General features: G+C 41.7%; 1 protein-coding gene across 1 annotated transcript; it reads left to right on the plus strand.

Moving 5' to 3' along the window:
• Positions 1-10865: 10865 nt before the first annotated feature.
• Positions 10866-11612, plus strand: LOC147464229 (uncharacterized). Its single transcript, XM_086508566.1, has one exon. The coding sequence runs from the start codon at positions 10866-10868 to the stop codon at positions 11610-11612; it is 747 nt and encodes a 248-aa protein (XP_086364692.1).
• Positions 11613-22905: the final 11293 nt, after the last annotated feature.

Genomic DNA, 22905 nt, shown 5'->3' on the forward strand with positions numbered 1-22905 from the left:
AGGGCACTCACCAACACTTCTAGAGTGTTGAGGTCACATGCACCTACGCTCTAGTCATGTGCTAGAGGATGAGCCAATAGAGAGTGTCTCCGTTTATGCGGGCACTCATTATTCCTCCGCCTTAGGCTCTAAGCCCTCAGCGGGAACCCAAGGTAGTACCACTCAGGACCCACATATTGTGTCTAGTGACTCTTCCTCTGACTACGACATCATGGAGGGTTACCCGATGCCTAATCCCAATAGCTCAAGCCAAGACATGCATGCCATGGGCCCACGGTTTGGGCAAAGCTTGCTTAGCCTCTTGAAGTAAACCTTTAGTAGAGTCACTCGCTTTGAACATGGAGCTGACGATGTAAATGAGGGGGGTGGGGAAGTAAGTTTTCCAGTCATGACCAACGTAGACCCAATGCTCCCGGAGAGTGTGCATGTGAATCCTCCATTCACTGCACCACCTGACTCTTTAGATCTATTCCCCTCCGAGGTTATATTACATGATGGTAGAAGACTTGCCAAAGTGTAAGAGGTTGAGAGATATATCCTTGCAACAAGGGAAAAGGAAATCAAGAGCTTACGCAAGTTGGAGCAATGGAGAGAGCTTAAGGCAAAGACCCCTATGTCAACATCCATTCTAGTCAAGAAATCGAGTGCTCCTAGATTAGAAACCCACTAAAGGTCAACCCATAGAGAGGCACCTTGCATCTATTTCAAAGGACACCCCTAGCACTTCAATCCTAGATGGAGAGTTTCTAAATGAGAACTGGGAGTATGAACTACAAATGAAAACTCTAACCGACCTATACACAGGTCACACCTATCATGTGGGTTGGTTAGATGTCCTACAATCCACAACGGGTGCTACTAGTGTAGAGGATCAACAACAAAGAGTTTGTGATGCCATGCATAGGGTTATTGAGCTAGAGAGATAGAACAAAGGGATCCACATACCTTCAATGGGTCTCATGAGATTCTTGGATACATGGAAGGCTAAGAAACCAACTTTATTGCAAATGGAGACTCCCTCGGTAAGCCTGATGGATCCTCCATATGTTGTTTTGCTAGGGGTCTCAGTACAATCTGAGCCCACAAGTGATATCTTTACCTTTCCAAGTCTAACTCATCTTTCTCTTGATGACACCACAGCTACCATGCCTACCCCAGTGATGTGCATGCCAAGGAACATTCCATGGACCTCATTTGTTAGTAAAGCACTACTACATGGTATCTCAATGCCTGCAACGAAACCTACAAGTGTGTACCACTCATATACACATATGGGTCCTCGTGCTCATGTAGCTCCTACCCCTCCCATTGTTTCAACAACTTATGCTCCACGACTGTAACATCCAAGCCCTTATGAGACCATACCAACTACCATGTCTGCTATGCCCAGGGTCACATATATGAACTTTGGTCCACCACATTGCACAACGTTGTACCAACTTGGAACCCAATGGCTTCCTATGTGCCAAGCCCAGTGCCAATACCTACTCCACATGTAGTCTGCCTGCTCACTTAGGTGACTTGGGAACATTTTCTCAACCTATTGGTCGATCTATTGCTGAGAATATATGTAACACGCCTGATAGTGAGCCTAGAAGTAAGGCAATACAAATAGCCAAACTCACACAAAAATTTAGTGGAGATGAGGATGTGAGAAAGGATATCGAAGTGTTTGAAAAAATATGCAATTCCCTAGGAGAACACAATGACCTGCATAAGCGTAATTCTTTAAGCTTGAGCTTAAGTGGAAAGGCTATGGATTGGTATAGAACCCTAAGAGTGGAAGAGAAAACGATTTATCCTACTCTTAGGATACTGTCCTTGAAAGAGTACATACAAGAGGGAGTACTTTGTGGTGTAGCATCCCAACTCCAAAAATCCCAACGAGAGGAAGGAGAGTCCATGAGAGACTTTATTAGTCGCTTGAAGCATTTGAATTTGTGTTGTAATCCAAATGAGCACTTCAATAATAACCAGTTGTTGATAGATTCATTAGGGGATTATGACATGAGGATATCTACAATGGCCTAGTCGTTAGAGGTATCACCACTTGGGAAGTAGTCACCACCAATGCAATCCAATTGGAGGATAATTTAATGATTAAAGAAGAAAGAGTGTCTGTTGAGCCTATATCTACTAGCTTGCAAGCATTGGGGCATCAGCCAATGACCTTGAAGCCTATTGTTAAGGAGCCAAAAATATCTGAGATGACTTTAGCAGATCTCACCAAGGCCATTCAAGAGAGTCTTAGAGACAATCGTGCTCCACAAAACAACCATATGTATCTAAGAAGGGAGCAACAATGGTGCTCAATTTGCTATGGTCCACATAGTACCAGTGAATGTCCAATGTTTAAAGTAAAATTCAATGGGAATTGCAATTCTTGTGGGAGGTATGGTTGTTGCTTTTTTTTTTTGAGAACGAATGCTATCTTTATATCCCCGCATCATTGCACCACGGCATGCATACACACTTTTGTCACCGCCACTGTGTTGCATTTGTTTGCATCAGCATTATCACTGTCAATATTGTGATTGTTTGAGCTGTTGTGCTTAATCCTGGTCGAGGAAGGCTGGTTGTTTTTGCAGTGCTCGAGAAACTCAAATTTTACAGAAGGATCGCAAATGATGGTCGCGACACGGATCAACATGAAATACCAAAATGCTTCTTGTAGTTTACATTTTGATTTCAAGTGCTCATTCCATTTACAAAGTTATAAGGTCTGAGTTTTTAGAGCAGGCATGATAGCAAAATAAAATAAAATGAAGGGATGCCTTTGGGGGCTTGTGTCTGCTCGTGAGAGAGAAGAAAGAGATGGAGTTCCATTTGTGCTTTGCCGGTTGCTTAGTAGAGCACGATGTGAGCATTGTTTGAGAGAGAGGGAGAGCCTCTCTGTTTGTTGAATTTAAGAGAGAAAGATAGGGAGAAAGAGAAAGGGGCTTTGCCCTGATTCAAGTCAAAACCTGAGAGAGGGAAGGTTTCTATAGGTTACCAAAAATAGAAAGAGATTTATAGAGAGAGACACTGTCTGTATTCAATTAAAGGGAGAGATAAATCATCTCTCTGTATTGGAAAAAGAAAGAGGGACAAGGGCTCAGCCTTGTTGTGAACGAGGAGATAAAGAGAAGGGCTTTGCCTTGTGAGCCATAGCCGCGAGCCAGAGAGAGAGAAAGACGGGTTTCCAAGAAACAAGGAGAGAGAGAGAGATAGTCTCTTTGGGTGAAACGGAGCAAGGGAGAGAAAGAGAGCCTGTAGCTATCTGCAGTATACAAGGAGAGAAAGAGCGAGCCCTTGAGGGTTGCAGCAAAATCGAAAGGAAGAGGGAAAGCTCCTGCGAGGGTCTAAAAACAGAACCAATAACTCGATATATTAAACCCACTTCAAGGGAGGGTCCCCACAGAAAATAGAAAGAGAGAGATAGAGTCTCCGTATGGGCTTAAAAGAGAGAAAAAGAGAGATTGGAAGAGAAAGAGAGAGAGGGCTTTGCCCCGAGCACAAATGTGCGAGGAGAGAGAGAGAGAGAGAGAGAGAGAGAGAGAGAGAGAGAGAAGTTCTCTAAGTGCCGAGTCCAAGAGGAAGAGAGAGAAGTTGAGAGAGCGCGTTAAAGTGCCAAAGCGTGAGTGAGAGAGAGTGAAGTTGCATCCAAAATAAAGGGGAGAGAGTGGCTCACCGTCAAATGGTGAGAGGTGCTCTCCCACTAGTTTTTGATTTCACTCGCAGATTTCAAGCATTAACACAAAGACGGCCATCGAAGCTTGGACTACCATCAAAACTACACAAGTGACGGCGCGATGATCGCCATTAAAGTGAAGATTCCTTTCCTCTAGCTATTTGCACACTTCACGCACTATCGTTTTCATATAGCCACTCGTAGCAAACTTCCCTAAAAATTTGTAATTTAACAAAAATATTGAAGTTTTGTAAAATTTAATCCCCAAGCGTCGTGAGAATCACTCTAAACCTCGCCATCGAGTTTTGACTTTCGACGCAACGGTCTCAAAGATAATTTTTCTCTCTCTTGCCCCATTTTGATATAAAAACAAAGCAAATATTTGTAAAAGCGGTTTATGTTCAGACATCGTAATACAAACATAATTTGTGTATATCCTCATTTTTTCGGTTCGTAAGCATTCACTATAACATCTTTTTACCAATCATCACTGTTAGAAAATATGATGTAGCTAAGTAGATAATTGAGTAGATTACTTAATGGAGAGAGATAATTTACACACACAAGAGATTATAGAGTAGAGAGAGAGAGAGAGAGTACACACGATATACGTGGTTCACCCAATGTGGGCTATGTCCACTGGAAAGCACCACTCAATGGCTTTAATACTTCAAAACAAGAAGTAGGTTACAAAGGGATTATACCCTTTTGGAGCTCCCACCTTGCTTCACTCTCACCACCTCACACCCACCTTGTTGCATCAACTTCACACTATGAAATATGTGTCGAAATGGCCTCCTTTTATAGGCCAAAAGGGCTTCCCTCTCTCATGAGAGGCAGCCATATGTAGCCGCCCTTGTGTAGATAAGTCCAAATCGGACCCTCCAATCCGCCCATGTGTGGCCACCCTTGAGAAGACAAGTCCGCTTTTGAATTCGGCCACCGGCCATTGAATTCGGCCACTAGCCACCGGCCATTGACTTCCGACCACCAGCCACAGGCTATTGACTACCGGCCAACCGACCGATCGTTTTTTGACCACTTTTTGGCCGCCGTCCGGTCATAATATTCTGGCGAAAAGGAATATTCCAACTCGAGACTGGGGGTTAAAATTTTGGTTTCCGGTAGTGATTTTATTTTTCAGCGAGTTATTTTTCTCCACACACGATGGCTTCTCCTCATAATGGGGGCCTTAAAAATGTGCATTTTTTAACACAAAAAATTACAAGGAGTAAATCAGGCTCCATACTTAACAATCTCCCACTTGGAGATTGATCTCCAAACCAAGCCTGTGACTGCTTTCCATCCTGGCTTCTTATCCTTGAAGGCCGATTGAAGATGAGCAAAAGCTCAACTTCTCCTTGTTGACCACCTTTGTAAACATGTCTGCAGGATTTTCACTTGTATACACCTTTCCTAGCTTTAGATGCCCCTCTTCCAAAAGAGTGCGTATGAAGTGAAATCTCACCTCAATGTGCTTTGTCCTTGAATGAAAGACTGAGTTCTTTGCAAGATGGATAGCGCTTTGTCTATCACTGTACAAGACACAATTGTCTTGTTTGAATCCAAGCTCTTCTAAGAATCTGTGAAACCACAGAGTTTCTTTGCTTGCCTCCGTCATTGCTACATACTCTGCTTCCGTGGTAGAAAGTGAGACCAATTTCTACAGCTTTGAAGCCCAGCTTACTATTGTGCCTCCAACCGTGGACATAGCCAGTAGTGCTCCTTTGAGTATCTTTGTCACCTGCCATATCTGCATCAGCATACCCTTCTAGAAATATCAGTTCCTCCAAAATACAAAGCATTTGTAGTTGTCCCTTTTAGATACCTAAGTATCCACTTCACAGCTTGCAAGTGCTCTTTACCTGGGTGGTCCATGAACCTACTTACAACTCCCACTGCATGTACAATGTCTGGCCTTGTCTAGACCATAGCATACATAAGAGAACCTACCGCTATAGCATATGGAACTTTAGACATATAGGCTATCTCCTCTTGTGTCTTTGGACACATATCCTTGGTTAGTTTAAAGTGACCAGCCAAAGGTGTAGAAACCATTTTTGCATTTTGCATTGCAAACCTTTCTAGTACCTTCTTGATGTAATCCTCTTGAGATAGCTTTATTGTCTTCTTCATCCTTTCCCTTGATATCTTCATCCAAGTATCCTCTTTGCAACACCTAGATCTTTTATTGAAAAATATTTAGACAGCTCCTCTTTTAGGTCTTTGATGTCCTACATGTTAGCACTTGCAATCAGCATGTCATCAACATACAACATTAGGGTGATGAACTTCCCATCTCCCAAATTCTTCGTGTAGACGCAATGATCTGAGTTGCATCTTCTAAATCCATGATCTAACATCCATCGATCGAACTTCAAGTACCATTGTCTTGATGCTTACTTTAAACCATACAAGCTTTTCTTTAATCTACAAACCATTTTCTCCTTACCTTTTACTTCATACCCCTTTGGTTGAAGCATGTAAATTTCCTCCTCTAAGTCACGTGAGGGAATGCCGTATTTACATCCATTTGCTCAAGATTTAGATCATGAGCAGCCACAAGGCTTAAGACAAGCCTAATTGAGTTCATTTTTACAACATGAGAAAATATTTCATTAAAGTCAATACCTTTCTTTTGAGAAAACCCTTTTACCACAAGCCTAGAGACTTGTACCTTTTCTTCCCACCTTCTTCTTCCTTCAGCTTGTACACCCATTTGTTTTGAAGTGCATGCTTACCTTTAGGCAACTAAACAAACTTCCATGTTTGGTTACGATGTAGTGAGTCCATCTCCACTTTCATGCTCTTCATCCATTCTTCTTTGGATTCGTGTTGCATAGCTTCCCCGGTAGGTCACCTAATAAAAATGTAACCTATCACGTGAGTTCAACAAAAGGGTATTTAAAGTTCTTGAAACTTACATAAATATATATACAGAAGGGCATTATTTTTTCAAATTTGAAAAAAACTTACAGGTTTTGAAAGAAAAGGGTACATTATATTCTTAACAAAATTCACAGATAAGGGGTTTTACAAACATGTCTTGAACGCACGTGATATGGTAGTTTTACACATAGTGAACCCCCCGAGCATAGCTTCTTCGTATGATTCCGGCTCTCCAAAATCTGAGATCAAGAGATGTTTGAAGGAAGGAACAAACCTTTTTGGAGGTCTACTTGCTCTTGTAGATCTTCGGGTAATAGGTTGAGGCTCCTCATTTGGTTGACATTGTTGCATTGTCACCGTTTGCAGTCCTTGAGTCTTCACCGTCCTCAAGCTCCATGTACTCATCACCTATTTCTTTTGTTTGTTTTCTTTCCAAGTAATCTTTGTACATATTTTTTTCGTTAAAAATTACATCCCTACTCCTTAAGATTTTACCATCTTCAGGATTCCATAGGCGATACCCAAAGTCACCTTCTCCATAGCCAATGAAGAAACATTTTTTGGACTTTGCATCTAGCTTTAATCTTAAGCTTCTATCTATGTGCATGAAAGCCCCACACCCAAATACTTTGAGAAATGTATAATTCACCAGTTTACCTGTCCATGCCTCTTCTAGAACTCCCCCATCCAATGTTGTTGAGGGTGAGCGGTTGATTAAGTACGCAAATGTACTTACAACTTCCACCCAAAGCTCAAGCGGTAGGCCTGCATGTAGCCGCATGCTTCGTGCTCGCTCCATGATGGTTTTGTTCATTCTTTTCAAAATCCCATTTTGTTGAGGTGTCCTTGGGGTTGTCCTTTGCCTTCAAATGCCATTGCTAGCACAAAATTTTTCAAAAGCTTGGCTGCAATATTCGCCTCCATGTCGGATCTGAGGCATTTAACCTTGGTACCTGTTTCATTCTCCACAAAGGCTTTCCACCTTTGAAATATGGAAAATACATCGGACTTATTCTTCATGATATAAACCCATGTTTTTCTAGTCGCATCGTCTATGAATGTTACATAGTACAATGAGCCACCAAGTGATGGTGTACTTGCAGGACCCCAAACATCACAATGAACCAACTCAAGTTTTTTATTTTTTCTTTCCTTTCCTAATTTTTAAAATTTTACCCTCTTTTGTTTACCATAAACACAATCTTCACAGAACTCTAACTCCACTTCTTTCAAACCTGGTACAAACTTCTTTGTTTGAAGGATTTTCATTCCTTTGGCACTCATATGCCCAAGAGGGTAGTGCCACACCGCACTATAAACTTCTGTAGTTGTTGCACAAGCTGAAGGTTGCATACTGATAGTACACAAGTAAAGTGTACCGACCTTTTCTCCCTTGGCAACCACCAAAGATCCCTTTGAGATCTTCCACCGTTTGTTTTCGAATGCAATGTTGTGATCTTCATCATCCAATTGTCCTATAGAGATCAATTTTTTTCGAAGAGAAGGAACATGCCTAACATCTTTAAGCTTCCATTCATTTCCGTTAGCAGTTTTGATAGAACTGTACCTTTAACGACAATTTCACAAGCTTCATCATCTCTCAAGTATACATACCAAAAATTACCTTTGGTGTAATCTTGGAAATGTTGCTTATGTGGTGTCGCATGGAATGAAGCCCAGAATCTACTACCCAGGAATTAGACACATTGTCTAATGAGATAATTAGAGAATCTTGCTCTACTTTACCTGCCACATTGGCCTCCGATGTTGGCTTGTTGTCTTGAGACTCAGTCTCCTTCTTCTTCTTAGACCAGCAATCCTTCTTGACGTGGCCCTTCTTACCGCAGTTCCAACATTCAAGAACTACCTTTGTGCGTGAATTCTTCTGTCTTGAGTGATCACGACCATTTTGGTTTTTGAACCTCTCCTTAGGCCTTCCTCTTGTTTCCACTGACAGTGCAGCACTTGATGATTCTCTTGTGCTTCTCCTTTGTATTTCCTCGCTTAGGAGAACACCCACAACATCATCAAACTTAAGAGTATTTGTGCCAAAAATAGAATTACTTACAGCCATCACAAGGCTATCTCAACTATCTGGTAGAGATGATAGTATAAGGAGAGCTCGCACTTCGTCATTGAAATTGATTTTCACCGATTGAAGTTGACTTATGTTTGTGTTAAATTCATTTAGGTGTTCTGCAAAACTGAACCATTCTCTGCCATCTTCAGATTGAACAAGCGCTTCATAAAAAATACCTTATTGGATACCAATGGTTTTTCGTAGAAGTCATCAAGTGACTTCATCAAGTCCTCCGTGGTCTTCATCTTCAAAACATTGAAGGCCACCGTTGATGCTAAGCTTAACCGGATTGTTCCCAGTGCCTTTCGATCAAGGACAATCCATGCTTCATCTTCCATTGTTACGGGCTTCTTCGCAAGACCGCCTAGTGGCAAATAGAGGTCCTTCTGGTAGAGATAGTCTTCAATCTGCATCTTCCAATGTTGATAGTTTTTGCCGTTGAACTTCTCAACCTTGAGCTTTCCTTCCTCCGCCACAACTCCCACTCAATTCAAGGAATCCTTTCCTTGAGATACTTTAGCTACGAGCAAGCCTTGCTCTGATACTAGTTGTTAGGAAATATGACGTAGCTAAGTAGATAATTGAGTAGATTACTTGATGGAGAGAGATAATTTACACACACAAGAGATTATAGAGTAGAGAGAGAGAGAGAGAGAGAGTACACATGATATACGTGGTTACCCCAATGTGGGCTACATCCACGGGAAAGCAACCACTCAATGTCTTTAGTACTTCAAATCAAGATGTAGGTTACAAAGGGATTATACCCTTTTGGAGCTCCCGCTTTGCTTCACTCTCACAACCTCACACCCACCTTGTTGCATCAACTTCACACTATGAAATGTGTGTAGAAATGGCCTCCTTTTATAGGCCAAAAGGGTTGCCCTCTCTCATGAGAGACAGCCATGTGTAGTCGCCCTTGTGTAGATAAGTCCAAATCGGACCCTCCAATCTGCCCATCTGTAGCCGCCCTTGAGAAGACAAGTCCGCTTTTGAATTTGGCCATCGGCCATTGACTTCCGACCACCGGCCATTGACTATCGGCCAACCGATTGATGGTTTTCTGACCACGTTCCGGCCGCCGTCCCGAGCATAATATTCCGGTGAAAAGGAATATTTTGGCTTGAGACTGGGCGTTAAAATTTTGGTTGCCGGCGCGTGATTTTATTTTCTGGCGAGTTATTTTTCTTCACGCACGATGGCTTCTCCTCATAATGGAGGCCTTAAAAATGTGTGTTTTTTAACACAAAAATTTACAAGGAGTAAATCAGGCTCCATACTTAACAATCACCATATTTGTGCCCATGTTGTGTTTGTTATTTGCAAGTATGTCTATACTCCAACCACTCCAACGCTCCTTGGAAGCAGACATCTAGCACATTATTTTATCTCTAAGTTCCCTCCATCTTTCTCATTGGGTTTTGGGGGGTTCATATTGCACTTATCATATATCTTTGTTGGGTATCTAGGGGGTTCTTCGGGTCTTTGTCCTCTTTGCCTTTCTCATCTAGATATTTACCAGACAGTGGCATGCTTGGTGCGACCTTGACTTAGTCGAGGTTCCACGACACGAATCTACTTGGAAGGGGACGTATGCACAGTGATAAAGAGTGGCGAGAACATCTTAGGGAGAGTGAGTGAGCTAAGAGATATCATAGAAGGGAAAAGGAAAAAAAATTACAAGGGCATTCTAGCCCTGCAACTCCTTCACAACAACAGATTCCAAAAGTATCAACTCCACCAGGAAAAGGTCCGTCGAGTACCTCACTTTCTGTCCATATTTCCATCATGGCTCAACCCTTTGCGATCCAGTTGCCCCTAGTGTTACCAGCTATCTCTCTCAACCTGATGCACCACTCATCCCACTCCCGACATTTCATGGGTTGCCCTTGGAAGATCGTGCAGCCATGTAAACAATTTTAAAATTGCTTGTTTGACGTCACATATTGTTGAGGAGGGACATGTAATGACTTATTTTAGCACCACACTAAAGGGGAAGCTTCAAATTGGTTTTCCAAGCAGCAAGCAAATTCTCCTAGTTTTGCCAATTTTGAGCAAAACTTTGTAGCCGCTTTTCGCAAACCTCCAAAATTGTTCTCATTTTTTGAGGAGTTACGCTCCTTTAAGCAAAATTATCCGCATGAAAGCATCGAGCAAGCCGCCACCAGGTTCAAGAATTTTATCGAACATTATACTCCCACTTTTAACATTGATCCGCTTACCATCATGGAATCATTTTTTAGGGGGTTGCATCCTAGTATTCAGATTTTAGTGAGGGCTCAGGCTCCACAAGATTTAAATACTGCTATCACATCTGTTGTTAATTTCGAGAGTTCCTATAGGTGCACTTATGGACCACAACTAGTTGTGACACCATCTCCATCGTATTACTCATGGCTAGCACCACACTCTTTACCCATGTCCACTCCTAGTTTATCTTTACCATCCCCATCTTATGTACCCCAATTACAATCGACACCGCCTCTCCAATTACCACATGTTACCCCACTCCAGCTTCAAGCTACACCATCGCCTCTTTCACTCCCAGCACCCACACCTATTATAGACACTTCCTCTTCATCCACCTCTCCACATCTCCTAGCACCAGTTCCTCACGCTCCCAAACCTTTTGTGACTTATCCTAAATCTACTTCTACTACTGCACCTTCCATGCATCACAAGGGTGGGGATGGTTATGAGAGCACTGCATCTAATATTGGGGACTTGAAAGACATGATGACTAATTACATGAACCAGCTAAATGAAAACATGAAAGCTGTGACTCTAGATGTGAACTTTTTGAAGCGTCAACAAAATTTGTTGTCTGCTCGCCGCCCTGAGCCTAATCCCACTAAGATTGTGTGTCGTGCTTGTGGCGTACGCATCTTTCCAAAGACTGTCCCACAGTCATCTGCACTTATGAGAGGTGTTTGGGAAAGGGGCATACTGAAGAAAATTGCTATAATAAGATGAATCACATGATGAATAGCAATTCTACAATACCACCGCCAGGCCCCATGAACCATCTTAGCAGGAATGAGAGACCTCCAGGCCCTAGTTGGACACTTTTACAAAGGGGGTCTCCTAGTTCTCCAACCATGGCTTCTTCTAGTTTGGCACCCACAACAACCAATAATCCATCAGTTAATATGATTGATTCTGTTGCATTGCCTATGCATGACATTACAAGAAAGGTAAAAGAGAAAATTGTTGAGGAGGAGAGAGACCCTACACCCGATGTTGCTACCCACCCACCCACCCATGTTGTTGTTTCCGTTTTCAACCCTTTGCCCCAACCTCGTCATGTTTGTATTCACCCTACCCCAAGTAATTTATTCCCTCCTATACCTTCTTTTGACCTTGTTGTTGCTCTTAATCGAGTGGAGTTTACCATGTCCCTACCACAATACCTTCTCACTTCTCCTTCTAGCCGTGCCCTTTTGAGAAGGTACTGTAGAGATTTGGGTTCTTCAAAGAGGGTGAGTCCTATTCTTCCTGTTGTTCAGAAGGTGGATTCCGTCCTTGCTGCGCGAGAGTGTCCCCTAGTGGAGTGCATGACCCACCAACTTGTGATCCCACATACTATAGTTGATGGCGGGTCGGACGTCAATGTTTTGAGTTCCACAACCTTTTCCAAGCTTGGGTTATCTTTTAATGGGGTTCTTGTTACTGGTTTACACATGGGCAATCACCGTTCTGTGAGTGCAGAGGGTTTCATCTAGGGTTTTCCCATTACTGTGGTAAGCCGAACATTGGAGATTAATTGTTATGTTTTGCACCTTAGTCCGGGACCTGGGTAGTACCAGCTTCTTTTGGGGAGACCTTGGATATGGCAGACCGATTGTGTCATTGATATCCGTAGAGGACAATTGTTGTTGGGTAGGGGATCTTCACGGATAGTTCTACGAGCTTACCCTTCTTCTATTATGAGTCCTGGGGTTACTTCAGAAATTGAGAGTGATGCTGAAGATGACCATAGTTCTACTTCTTCTTGTACACCTAGTTCTTACTGTATTTACCTAGTTCTTCTTGTACACCTAGTTCTTACTGTATTTACCCTGATGCTATTGAGATTACCCTTGATGAAAACGTGGAGACTCCACCTCTAGCTAGAGAGGAAGACACTATGAGGGTTGCTATAAAAGGGGAGGACAAAGTTGTGCTTTTGGGGTTCTTTCCAGTCGTCATTAAGGGAGGAGTTTATTTGTTTATGTCAGGAGTATCAGGACATTTATTCATAGGATTACACGGAGTTGAAAGGTTTCCCACCCGAGTTAGTTGTGCATCGCATCCCACTTAAGCATGGTGTTGTTCCTATGCGTCAATGTCAACATCGGTTGCCGGAGCATTATAGAGAGGGGGTTTATATGGAGATAAAAAAACTTTTAGAAGCTGGGTTAATCTTTCCCGTGGATGACACTGAGTGGGTTTCCCCTATTGTTGTTGTACTTAAGAAAAATAAACAGCTTTGTATATGTGTTGATTATAAACAGCTTAATAAGGCTACCATCAAAGACTACTACCCTTTGCCTTTTATTGATCAGATTTTAAATGCTTTAGCTGGGAGGGAGATTTATGGATTTATGGATGGGTTCTCAAGATACAAATAGATGGCCGTAGCTGATGAAAATAAGCTTAAAACCACTTTTACCACCATCTTTGGGACATTTGCATATCATGTCATGCCACTTGGATTATGCAATGCTCGGGCATCTTATCAAAAGTATAAGCATGAGAGTTTTTGTGATGACCTTATAGACTTTCTCAAAATATTCATGGACGAAATAGGTGTGGGGACCACTCGAGAAAATTTTCTTAAAGCCCTCCATTATGTGTTTCAAAAGTGTCGAGAGAATTCCATTGCATTGAATGCTCGCAAGTGTGCGTTTGGAGTTTCCTATGGCATATTATTGGGACACCTTATTAGTGCACATGGGATAGCTATGGACCCTACAAAGTTTGAAGCCCTCCTTGCATTTTGTGCACCTACCACTGTTCGCCAGGTTAGGGGTTTTCTTGGGGATGCTAAGCATTATAGCCGCTTTATTAAAGATATGGCTCATCTTATTTTACCACTTAATACCCTTTTGAGGGTTGAGAAAAAGTTTATTTGGGGGACACCTCAAGAGACCTCTTTTTCTTCCCTTAAAAGTGCATTTGCTAAGGCCCCTATTCTCAAGCCACCAGATGCTTCCAAACCTTTTCATTTATTTTTGCTTGCTCACATTCAATTTTACCTAGTTTCATTGCCCAACTTTATGATTAAAAAAATGCATCCTGCTGCATATTATAGTCGCAAGCTTGAAGATGCAGAGACACGCTACACTTGGGTAGAATGGGCTTGTTTAGCTATATGTTGAGAGTGCTAGGAATTTTTGCACATATTTATCCATACAACACACCATTAAATATGTGACAAAGGACTCATTATGACTTCTGATGAATAAGTTGGAGCCCCCTGAACATATCATGCGATGGCTTGTTGAGTTGCAAACCTTTGATTATGTACTTAAATCCAAAACTCCTGCATTGCAAAAGCTTGTGGATTGCTTGGTTGATGTGTCTCCATGTGTTGATGAGCCTCTCATGTGCATGAACCTCATTTGCTTTTCATTGAGCCTTCTCGAGAGTGGTATGACCAAATTTCTCAATATTTTCCTACCCTAGAATTTTTCCCAAACATGAATAAGGCTGCTAAGAAAAGATTAGTTATCCATGCACAAAAGTTTTCCATTATTGATTGGTCTTTATATCAAAATGTGTTTGAGGGCATTTATCGTCGTTGTGTTGCACATGAAGAGATCCCTCATATTTTAAAAGAATGTCATGATAGTGCATGTGGGGGGCATTTCGCAGGGAAGTTGACTGCATTGAAGATTTTGAGAGCTGGGTACTGGTGGCCTAGTGTGTTTAAGGACTCCTTTGAGTGGTGTAAGAGGTGCGATGTTTTCCAGAGAGCCACCCGCCTTGAGAGTCATTTGCACCCTAACAATCCTATTATGGACACATTACCATTTGAGAAGTGGGGCATTGACTATGATGGGCCTATCACTCCTACATCTAAGCATGGGAAATCCTACATCGTAGTTGCAACTGAATACTTGACAAAATGGTCTGAGGCTAGAGCGGTGAGGAGTGATGATGCACGTACTACTACTTCATTCTTGATTGAGCATGTTATTTTTCGTTTTGGGGCACCAGCAGAACTTGTATCCGATAGGGGGACACACTTTGTAAATGATGTTCTTGAGGATTTCACTTCTTATTTTAACATTAGACATGATAAAACCACCCCTTAAAATCCTTCTACCAATGGGCAAGTTGAGAGCACTAATAAGACTCTAGTCAGTATTTTGAGAAAAACGGTGGATATGAACAAGTGGAATTGGGATGAGAAACTACCAGCGGCTGTGTGGGCATATAACACTACTTTTAAGGAGGCCACAGGTACTCCTTTCTCTTTGGTCTATGGTCAAGAGTGTGTGCTACCAATTGAGCACGAGCTTGCCACTTTGTGGTTTATGCATGCACATTACTTGCCTTTGGAAGAGAGTTTGAAAGAGAGGTTGGGGACATTAGAGCACCTAGATGAGTGGAGGTTGAGGGCCTATTTACACCAAGAGGTAGCAAAGAAGCGTCAAACAAAACAAAGAGCAAGGAGGCTAAAACTTACAACTTTGAGGATGGGCAATTAGTTCTCTTATATGATGCACGCCATGAGTTATTCCCCGGGAAGTTGAGCCATGTGTGGTCCGGTCCTTATCATATTGTGAAGGTCTTTCCTAGGAACAAGGCCCAACTTGCAGAAATGGATGGGATATGGTTTTCCACGAAAACCAGTTTTGATAAAATTAAACCTTATTGGATTTGATCTTGTTCCTTGTTGCAGATGATGGTGATGAGTCTTCTCTTTGGTCTCTCTACTTTGATGGAGCTTGCCGCGGTGAAGAGAAGGTTGGAAGTTGTGGTATTGTCTTATACCCACCCAAGGGGGATGCTATTTGCTTGCAGGTTATTTTGGGAAATCATTTGAGTAATAATATTGCAGAGTATCAAGCACTTTTGATTGGTTTGAGAGCACTACTTCTTTTGGGAGAAAAAAATGTTCATATTTATGGAGATTCACAACTTGTGGTATGCTAATTTCATGGCCATGCTCACACCCTTCACCCTTTGGTGCACTACTATAGCCTTTTAGCCCGTGACCTCTTCACCCATTTTACCTCTTCCACCCCTACCTTTTTGCCTCGTCAAGAGAACCGTGTTGTTGATTCCCTCGCTTTGATGGCCCTATCTAGATCTTTCACCCAAAATTTTGATACTTCCTTGGTGACAGCCTCGTCCATCCATGATGACCCTTGGGATATGTTTCAAAATTTTAAATGCTTGGGATTAGAGGGCTTAACTAGTCATCTTAGGAGTTTGCAAACCACCCACCCTACCACATTTGATTCCCTCATCTTATCCATTACTCATAGAATTTGCACCTTTCTGATATTACTTTTCTCACTATTGATCCGTGCCATTTTCTTATGATTCTGTAGCCTAATGGATAAGGCACCAGTCTAACCAAAGATTCTAGGTTCACACTAGCAGGCTAGTTTTCCCTGTAGGATGCCACTATTGCATTTTGATTCAAGAGAAAATGATATCTTTATATCCCCACATCATTGCACCATGGCATGCATACGCACTTTTGTCACCGCCACTATGTTGCATTTGTTTGCATCAGCATTATCACTGTCAATATTGTGATTGTTTGAGCTGCCGTGCTTAATCCTGGTCAAGGAAGGTCGGTCGTTTTTGTAGTGCTTGAGAAACTCAAATTTTACAAAAGGATCGCAAATGATGGTCGCGACACGGATCAACATGAAATACCAAAATTCTTCTTGTAGTTTACATTTTGATTTCAAGTGCTTATTCCATTTACAAAGTTATAAGGTTGGAGTTTTTAGAGTAGGCATGATAACAAAATAAAATAAAACGAAGGGATGCCTATGGGGGCTCGTGCCTGCTCGTGAGAGAGAAGAGGGAGATGGAGTTCCATTTGTGCTTTGCCGGTTGCTTAGTAGAGCACGCTGTGAGCATTGTTTGAGAGAGAGAGAGAGAGAGAGAGAGAGAGAGAGAGAGAGAGAGAGAGAGAGAGAGAGAGAGAGAGAGAGAGAGAGAGAGAGAGAGAGAGAGAGCCTCTCTATTTTTTGAATCTAAGAGAGAAAGATAGGGAGAAAGAGAAAGGGGCTTTGCCCTGCTTTGAGTCAAAACCTGAGAGAGGGAAGGTTTCTGTAGGTTACCAAAAATAGAAAGAGAGTTAGAGAGAGAGAGAGAGACACTTTCTGTATTCAATTAAAGGGAGAGAGAAATCATCTTTTTGTATTGGAAAAATAAAGAGAGACAAGGGCTCAACCTTGCTGTGAACGAGGAGAAAAAGATAAGGGCTTTGCCCTGTGAGCCATAGCCAAGGGAGAAAGGGGGCTCCTTTGTGTGTTGCCAAGAGCCAGAGAGAGGGAAACAGGGGTTGCCAAGAAACAAGGAGAGAGAGAGATAGTCTCTTTGGGCGGTGAAATCGAGCAAGGGAGAGAAAGAGAGCCTGTAGCTCTCTACGGCATACAAGGAGAGAAAAAGCGATCCCTCGAGGGTTGGAGCAAAATCAAAAGGAAGAGTGAAAGCTCCTATGAGGGTCTCCCTCTGTTGACGACGAAGAGAGAGAGAGAGAGAGAGAGAGAGAGAGAGAGAGAAAGAGAAAGTGCTCTCTGTTTTTGCAGACTTAATTTGTTATAAAAAGAGAACCAATAACTTGATATATGAAACCCCCTTCAAGGGAGGGTCCTCACAGAAAATAGAAAGAGAGAGATAGAGTCTCCATATGGGCTTAAAAGAGAGAAAAAGAGAGATTGGAAGAGAGAGAGAGAGAGGGCTTTGCCCCGAGCACAAACATGCGAGGAGAGACAGAGAGAAGTTCTCTCAGTGCCGAGTTCGGGAGGAAGTGAGAGAAGTTGAGAGAGCGTGTTAAAGTGCCAAAGCATAAATGAGAGAGAGCGAAGCTGCATCCAAATTAAAGGGGAGAGAGTGGCTCACCGTCAAACGGTGAGAAGTGCTCTCCCACTAGTTTTTGATTTCACACGCAGATTTCAAGCATTATTACAAAGATAGCCATCGAAGCTTGGACTACCATCAAATTGCACAAGCGACGGTGTGATGATCGCCATTAAAGTGAATTTTCCTTGCCTCTAGCTATTCACACACTTCAAGCACTATCGTTTTCATATAGCCACTCATAGCAAACTTCCGTAAAAGTTTGTAATTTAACAAAAATATTGAAGCTTTGTAAAATTTAATCCCCAAGGGTCGTGAGAATCCTCTGAGCCTCGCCATCGAGTTTCGAGTTTCAATGCAGCGGTTTCAAAGATAAGTTTTCTCTCTCTTGCCCCATTTTGATATAAAAACAAAGCAAATATTTGTAAAAGCGGTTTACGTTCAGACATCGTAATACAAACATAATTTGTGTATATTCTCATTGTGTCAGTTCGTAAGTATTCACTATAACATTTTTTTACCAATCACTACCATATTTTAGCCCGTGTCATGTTTGTTATTTGCAAGTGTATCTATACTTCAACAACTCCAGTGCTCCCTGGTAGCAGACATCTAGCACATTATTTTATCTCTAACTTCCCTTTATCTTTCTCATTGGGTTTTGGGGGGTTCACATTGCACTTATCGTATATCTTTCTTGGGTATCTGGGGGGTTCTTTGGGTCTTTGTCCTCTTTGCCTTGCTCATCTAGATATTTACCAGACAATGGTCATCAAGCCAATGATTGCATAGTATTTAAGCGCGCAATGGCTAATAGACCAACCTTAGCATGGACAAACACACCTCGAGTGCATGCATTGATTCCGGCCCCACTTCTCAAACAAACATCAGAACACCTGTTCCCTAGGGCCCAAAATGTTGTTCAAACAACACCCTTACCACCTCTAGTGCTAGGACTGCAACCATCACATCGAGAATCACTTCTGTGAATCAAGTGGGTTGTGAGTTATCTATTGCTTGTTTGGAAGGCTGTGAGGAAGATATAGACCCTAATATTGCCTATGGGATTGATGCACTTGAAGAAAGTCCGCAATATAACATGGAAGACTATTGGGGACAACAAGTCAAACATGTCTATCAAGTAGTTGCTCTTGCAGCAAGAGGCCAAAAATATCAATTACACTGCCAAGAGACCACCTCTTCAACTCTATGAGTGTGGGGGTCCACATCGTGTAGCCAAGTGTCCTATTAGGCTACAAAAGAATGCTACACTAATGGAAACCAATCAAGCAAGCATGCCTACAATGTCAATACTCATGTGCAATCGATGTGGCATAGATCATTTGATTACCGAATGTCCGAATAATCCAAATCCGCCAAAGATCACGGCATTAAACTTGATTGAGGTTACCAAGGATCCATCAAAAAGGACACCTGTGTTACCAATAAATGTACTCAGATGATCGATGCTCCAAAAGCAAAATTATATTCTTGAAGAAAGAGACATGGCATCAATTGCTTAATCTCAAAAGAAGAATAAAACACGAAGGAAGAGATTGCAAAAATCAGCGAAGTCAGACCCCAGTTCAAATATTAACATAGGGACTGGTGATGACCCCGTATATATGAATGACACTGAAGAGGATTCTCATTCAGGTGAAAGCATGGAGACCAAAACAACCAGTAGGAAAGAAACTAACAAGGAAGATCATCATGAGCCACAATGGCCAGGACTCAAGAAGAAGATACGAACTTACCCAAACCCTACAGAGGAGATCGAGCGAGTCAATCAATTAAAGAGTTTGGTAGAAGAGACCCAAAGGGATCTAGAGCCCGCACCTAGGTAGAGCCAGATTACAGACACAATTTTCCCTATGCAGTAGCAACCTCACAAAGTCCATAGACCCGTAGCTATACCTAGTGTCATCCAAGAAGAAAGTGACTTCAAGTCATGGAAAAGTGGGCGTACTCACTTCTTGTTGGAGAGAATGTTTACAAAGGGATTATCTAACCCTATCAAAGAAACGGAGATCCCATCTTCTTCACGTCAAGGGATTGAAGCCCAAAAGGTGCCGTTAAATATTGCCAAATTGATGGATTTTATGCCTTTAGAAGTTAGAACCACCATTATGTCCAACTATATGGAGACCCCGAGCTATTCTTAGCTCTTCAAGATTTCCTCAATGGAGAACTGAAAGTCGGGCTACCACAATTTACACAGATGGATGGAGCTACGGAGGTGCCAATAGAGGAGGAACATTTGGATCCACAACCCAAACTAGATGAGAACTCTGTTGTTGAAATACCTGTTAGCAAGTTGGGACAATAATTTGAAGGCGATGAATTCAATGCGACCATACCAATCACTACCAAGGTATTAATTGTGAAAGGAATCCTTGATGGTGGCGCTGGGATTAGCATTGTGACTAAAAATGGTTGGGAAACTATGGGAAGACCTCACCTTGGGACCACAAACATAGTGGTAAACATGGCCAATGGGACTATTGTTAAGCCTATTGGGATGCTAGAAGATCTCAAGATCAAGGTCTTTGGACACAAAATAAGGAATACCTCATTGTTATGGATTTCTCCAAGCACATTATATCATTTGAGATGATCTTAGGTCGTCCTTTCATGAGGGAAGCAAAATGGTGCATGACTGGTCTAAAATCCATGTCTACTTGCAGTTCCAAGACTCTGTTCTTTGAGTGGATCTTGTAATTGGTTGAGCACATCCTCTAGGAAATAGATTTGTAATTGATCATAGATCTGACACAGTTCACTCGACCCCATTGCAGTATTGTTACACGTGTAAAGTGGACATTGATGTTGGGGAAGATTATCCTTATATGGATGTTCTACCTAGGATGAGTGAGTCTGAGAATGTGGATTGGGTCCACCTAGTAGCAACCATAGACACTTGGGGCAATAGGGGGACAACCTGGGTAACACCTGAGGGGGATGAAATGCCACAACTCGTACCCTTAAATATGAAAGAAGCAATGCATATAGCTTTTGATGACCTACAAGATGAAGGCTTGACTGACATTGGAACCAGTAGCGTCTCACAAGACTATAGCCCACACGATTCGGAGTCTAAACATCAATTGAAATTTACTCTAAGGACAAAGAGTCTCAGTTAAATCTTAATGCAAATGTGGGGACAAACCATTCAAGTCCCAGTGGTACCCTAGATGACTATCTATCCAATAGAGTAGAAGACACAAGTAGCGATTCATCTAGTGACTCTTCATAGAGATTGGGCATAATAAAAAATTAGACAAGAAGAGTAAGAGATATAAGAGGCGACGATAACGAGCAAATGTGCGTGCTAGAATAAATAAAAATAAATCTACAGCAGAATGGCTCAATTATATAGGGGCATGTGATGCTCATCGTAAGTTGGTAGATAACTGGGGTGAAACCTTCAAAGCGTTATGTGGTGTAGTCCATAACCCATTGACATCGCACAGCTAGAGGCTACAAAGAAGACAAAGTTGAGCCGTACTGTAAGGAGACGACAAATAGAGAGCTATCTCAACAACCATCATAAGTGGAAGTGAAATCATAGTCCATATAACAACAAGACCCGACAGACTTACACCCTGCACTTGATCATTTCAAATCCTACACCACAGAGGAGCATAAGGTTGTGTATACAAAGGCTCAAAGAAAACCTATCAATGCCAGTGATAGTTAAGGAGATAGAGTTAGCAGACCTAGGAGAAGAGTCCAAACCTGTTTTCATTACCCAAGATCTGACAAAGACTGAGGAATTCAAGGAAGATCATCATGAGCCACAATGGCCAGGACTCAAGAAGAAGATACGAACTTACACTAGGAGGGACCATTACCCCTTGTCATATTTAGAACATGTGCTTAAACGAGTTGCAGGAAAGGAAGATTATAGCTTTTTAGATGGGTACTTTGGATACAATCAAATCACAATTGCACTAGAGGACCGAGTTAAAACGGCTTTTATAACTGAATTCAAAGTGTTCACATTTTGTGTTATGGCTTTTGGCTTAACCAATGCTCCTGCTACCTTCCAAAGATTAATAAACACTACTTTTAGAGAATATTTGAGGGAGTTCTACGAAGCTTTCTTAGATGGCCTTTGTGTTTATTTTTCTTGGAAAGAACATCTATCATGTTTATGAAAAGTGTTTGAGAAGTGAATATTGTATTGCATCTCCTTAAACCCTTTTAAATGCCAATTTTGGGTTAAACATGGAGTCATTTTAGGACATATAGTGTCCAAAAATGGGATTTCCACTGATGAGAGCAAAATTAAAGCCATTGCTGATTTGCCACCACCTAGAAACTATAAAGGAGTTCAAAAGTTCATGGGCCATGTTGGTTATTATCGACGGTTTATTTTGAACTTTACCGAGATAGCTCGTCCTTTGTACAAGCTTCTAATTGAGTTCCACTGGACCCCGGAGTATGACCATGCTTATGAGTCATTGAAAAAGACCTTGAAAAGCGCTCCCATTCTATGAGTGCTCGATTGGAATGTAATTTTCCATGTGTATATTGATGCATCGAACTTTCTATTGGGTGTGTTCGAGCTCACCCAAGAGAACATAAATTGGACTACCCCATTAGCTTTGCAAGTCATCAATTGAATGATGCTGAAAGAAACTACACCACTATAGAGCGAGAAGGTTTAGCTATGATTTATATAGTAAAGAAATTTTTCTACTGACTCCTTTCCAACAAGTTTTGTTTTCTATGTGGATCATCAAGCCTTGTTGTATCTAATAAATAAACCTTGTTTCACGGGAATAATTACACGATGGTTGTTAATTATTCTTGAGTTTTATTTTACCGTTGTGGTGAGACCTGATAAAAGACATGTCATGGATGATCATTTGTCCCGCATACCCAATGGTGAATCCCCTACTAGAGTTGATAATGAATTGCCCGATACTTTTCTGTTCCTAATCGAAACCATGCATGAATGGAGTGAGAAGATTGTGAACTTTCTAGTTAATGGTTTTCCACCCAAGGAGCTTCGTAAGGATATAGCTTGAAAACTGTTAAAAGAATGTGAACCTTATTCTCTAATTACAGGAATTCCCTACAAGCTAGGGAAAGACAATATTCTTAGACGTTGTGCTTGTGAGGATGAATATTTATACATACTGCAAGAAGCCCACATAGGTATAGCCGGAGGACATTTCTCAGGGGAGCTAACTGTTAGAAAGGTGTTTCAATCAGTCTATTGGTA

This window comes from Adiantum capillus-veneris, chromosome 1 (assembly GCF_014529385.1).
Source record: "Adiantum capillus-veneris isolate H3 chromosome 1, ASM1452938v2, whole genome shotgun sequence".
In the NCBI taxonomy this organism is placed as follows: Eukaryota; Viridiplantae; Streptophyta; class Polypodiopsida; order Polypodiales; family Pteridaceae; genus Adiantum; species Adiantum capillus-veneris.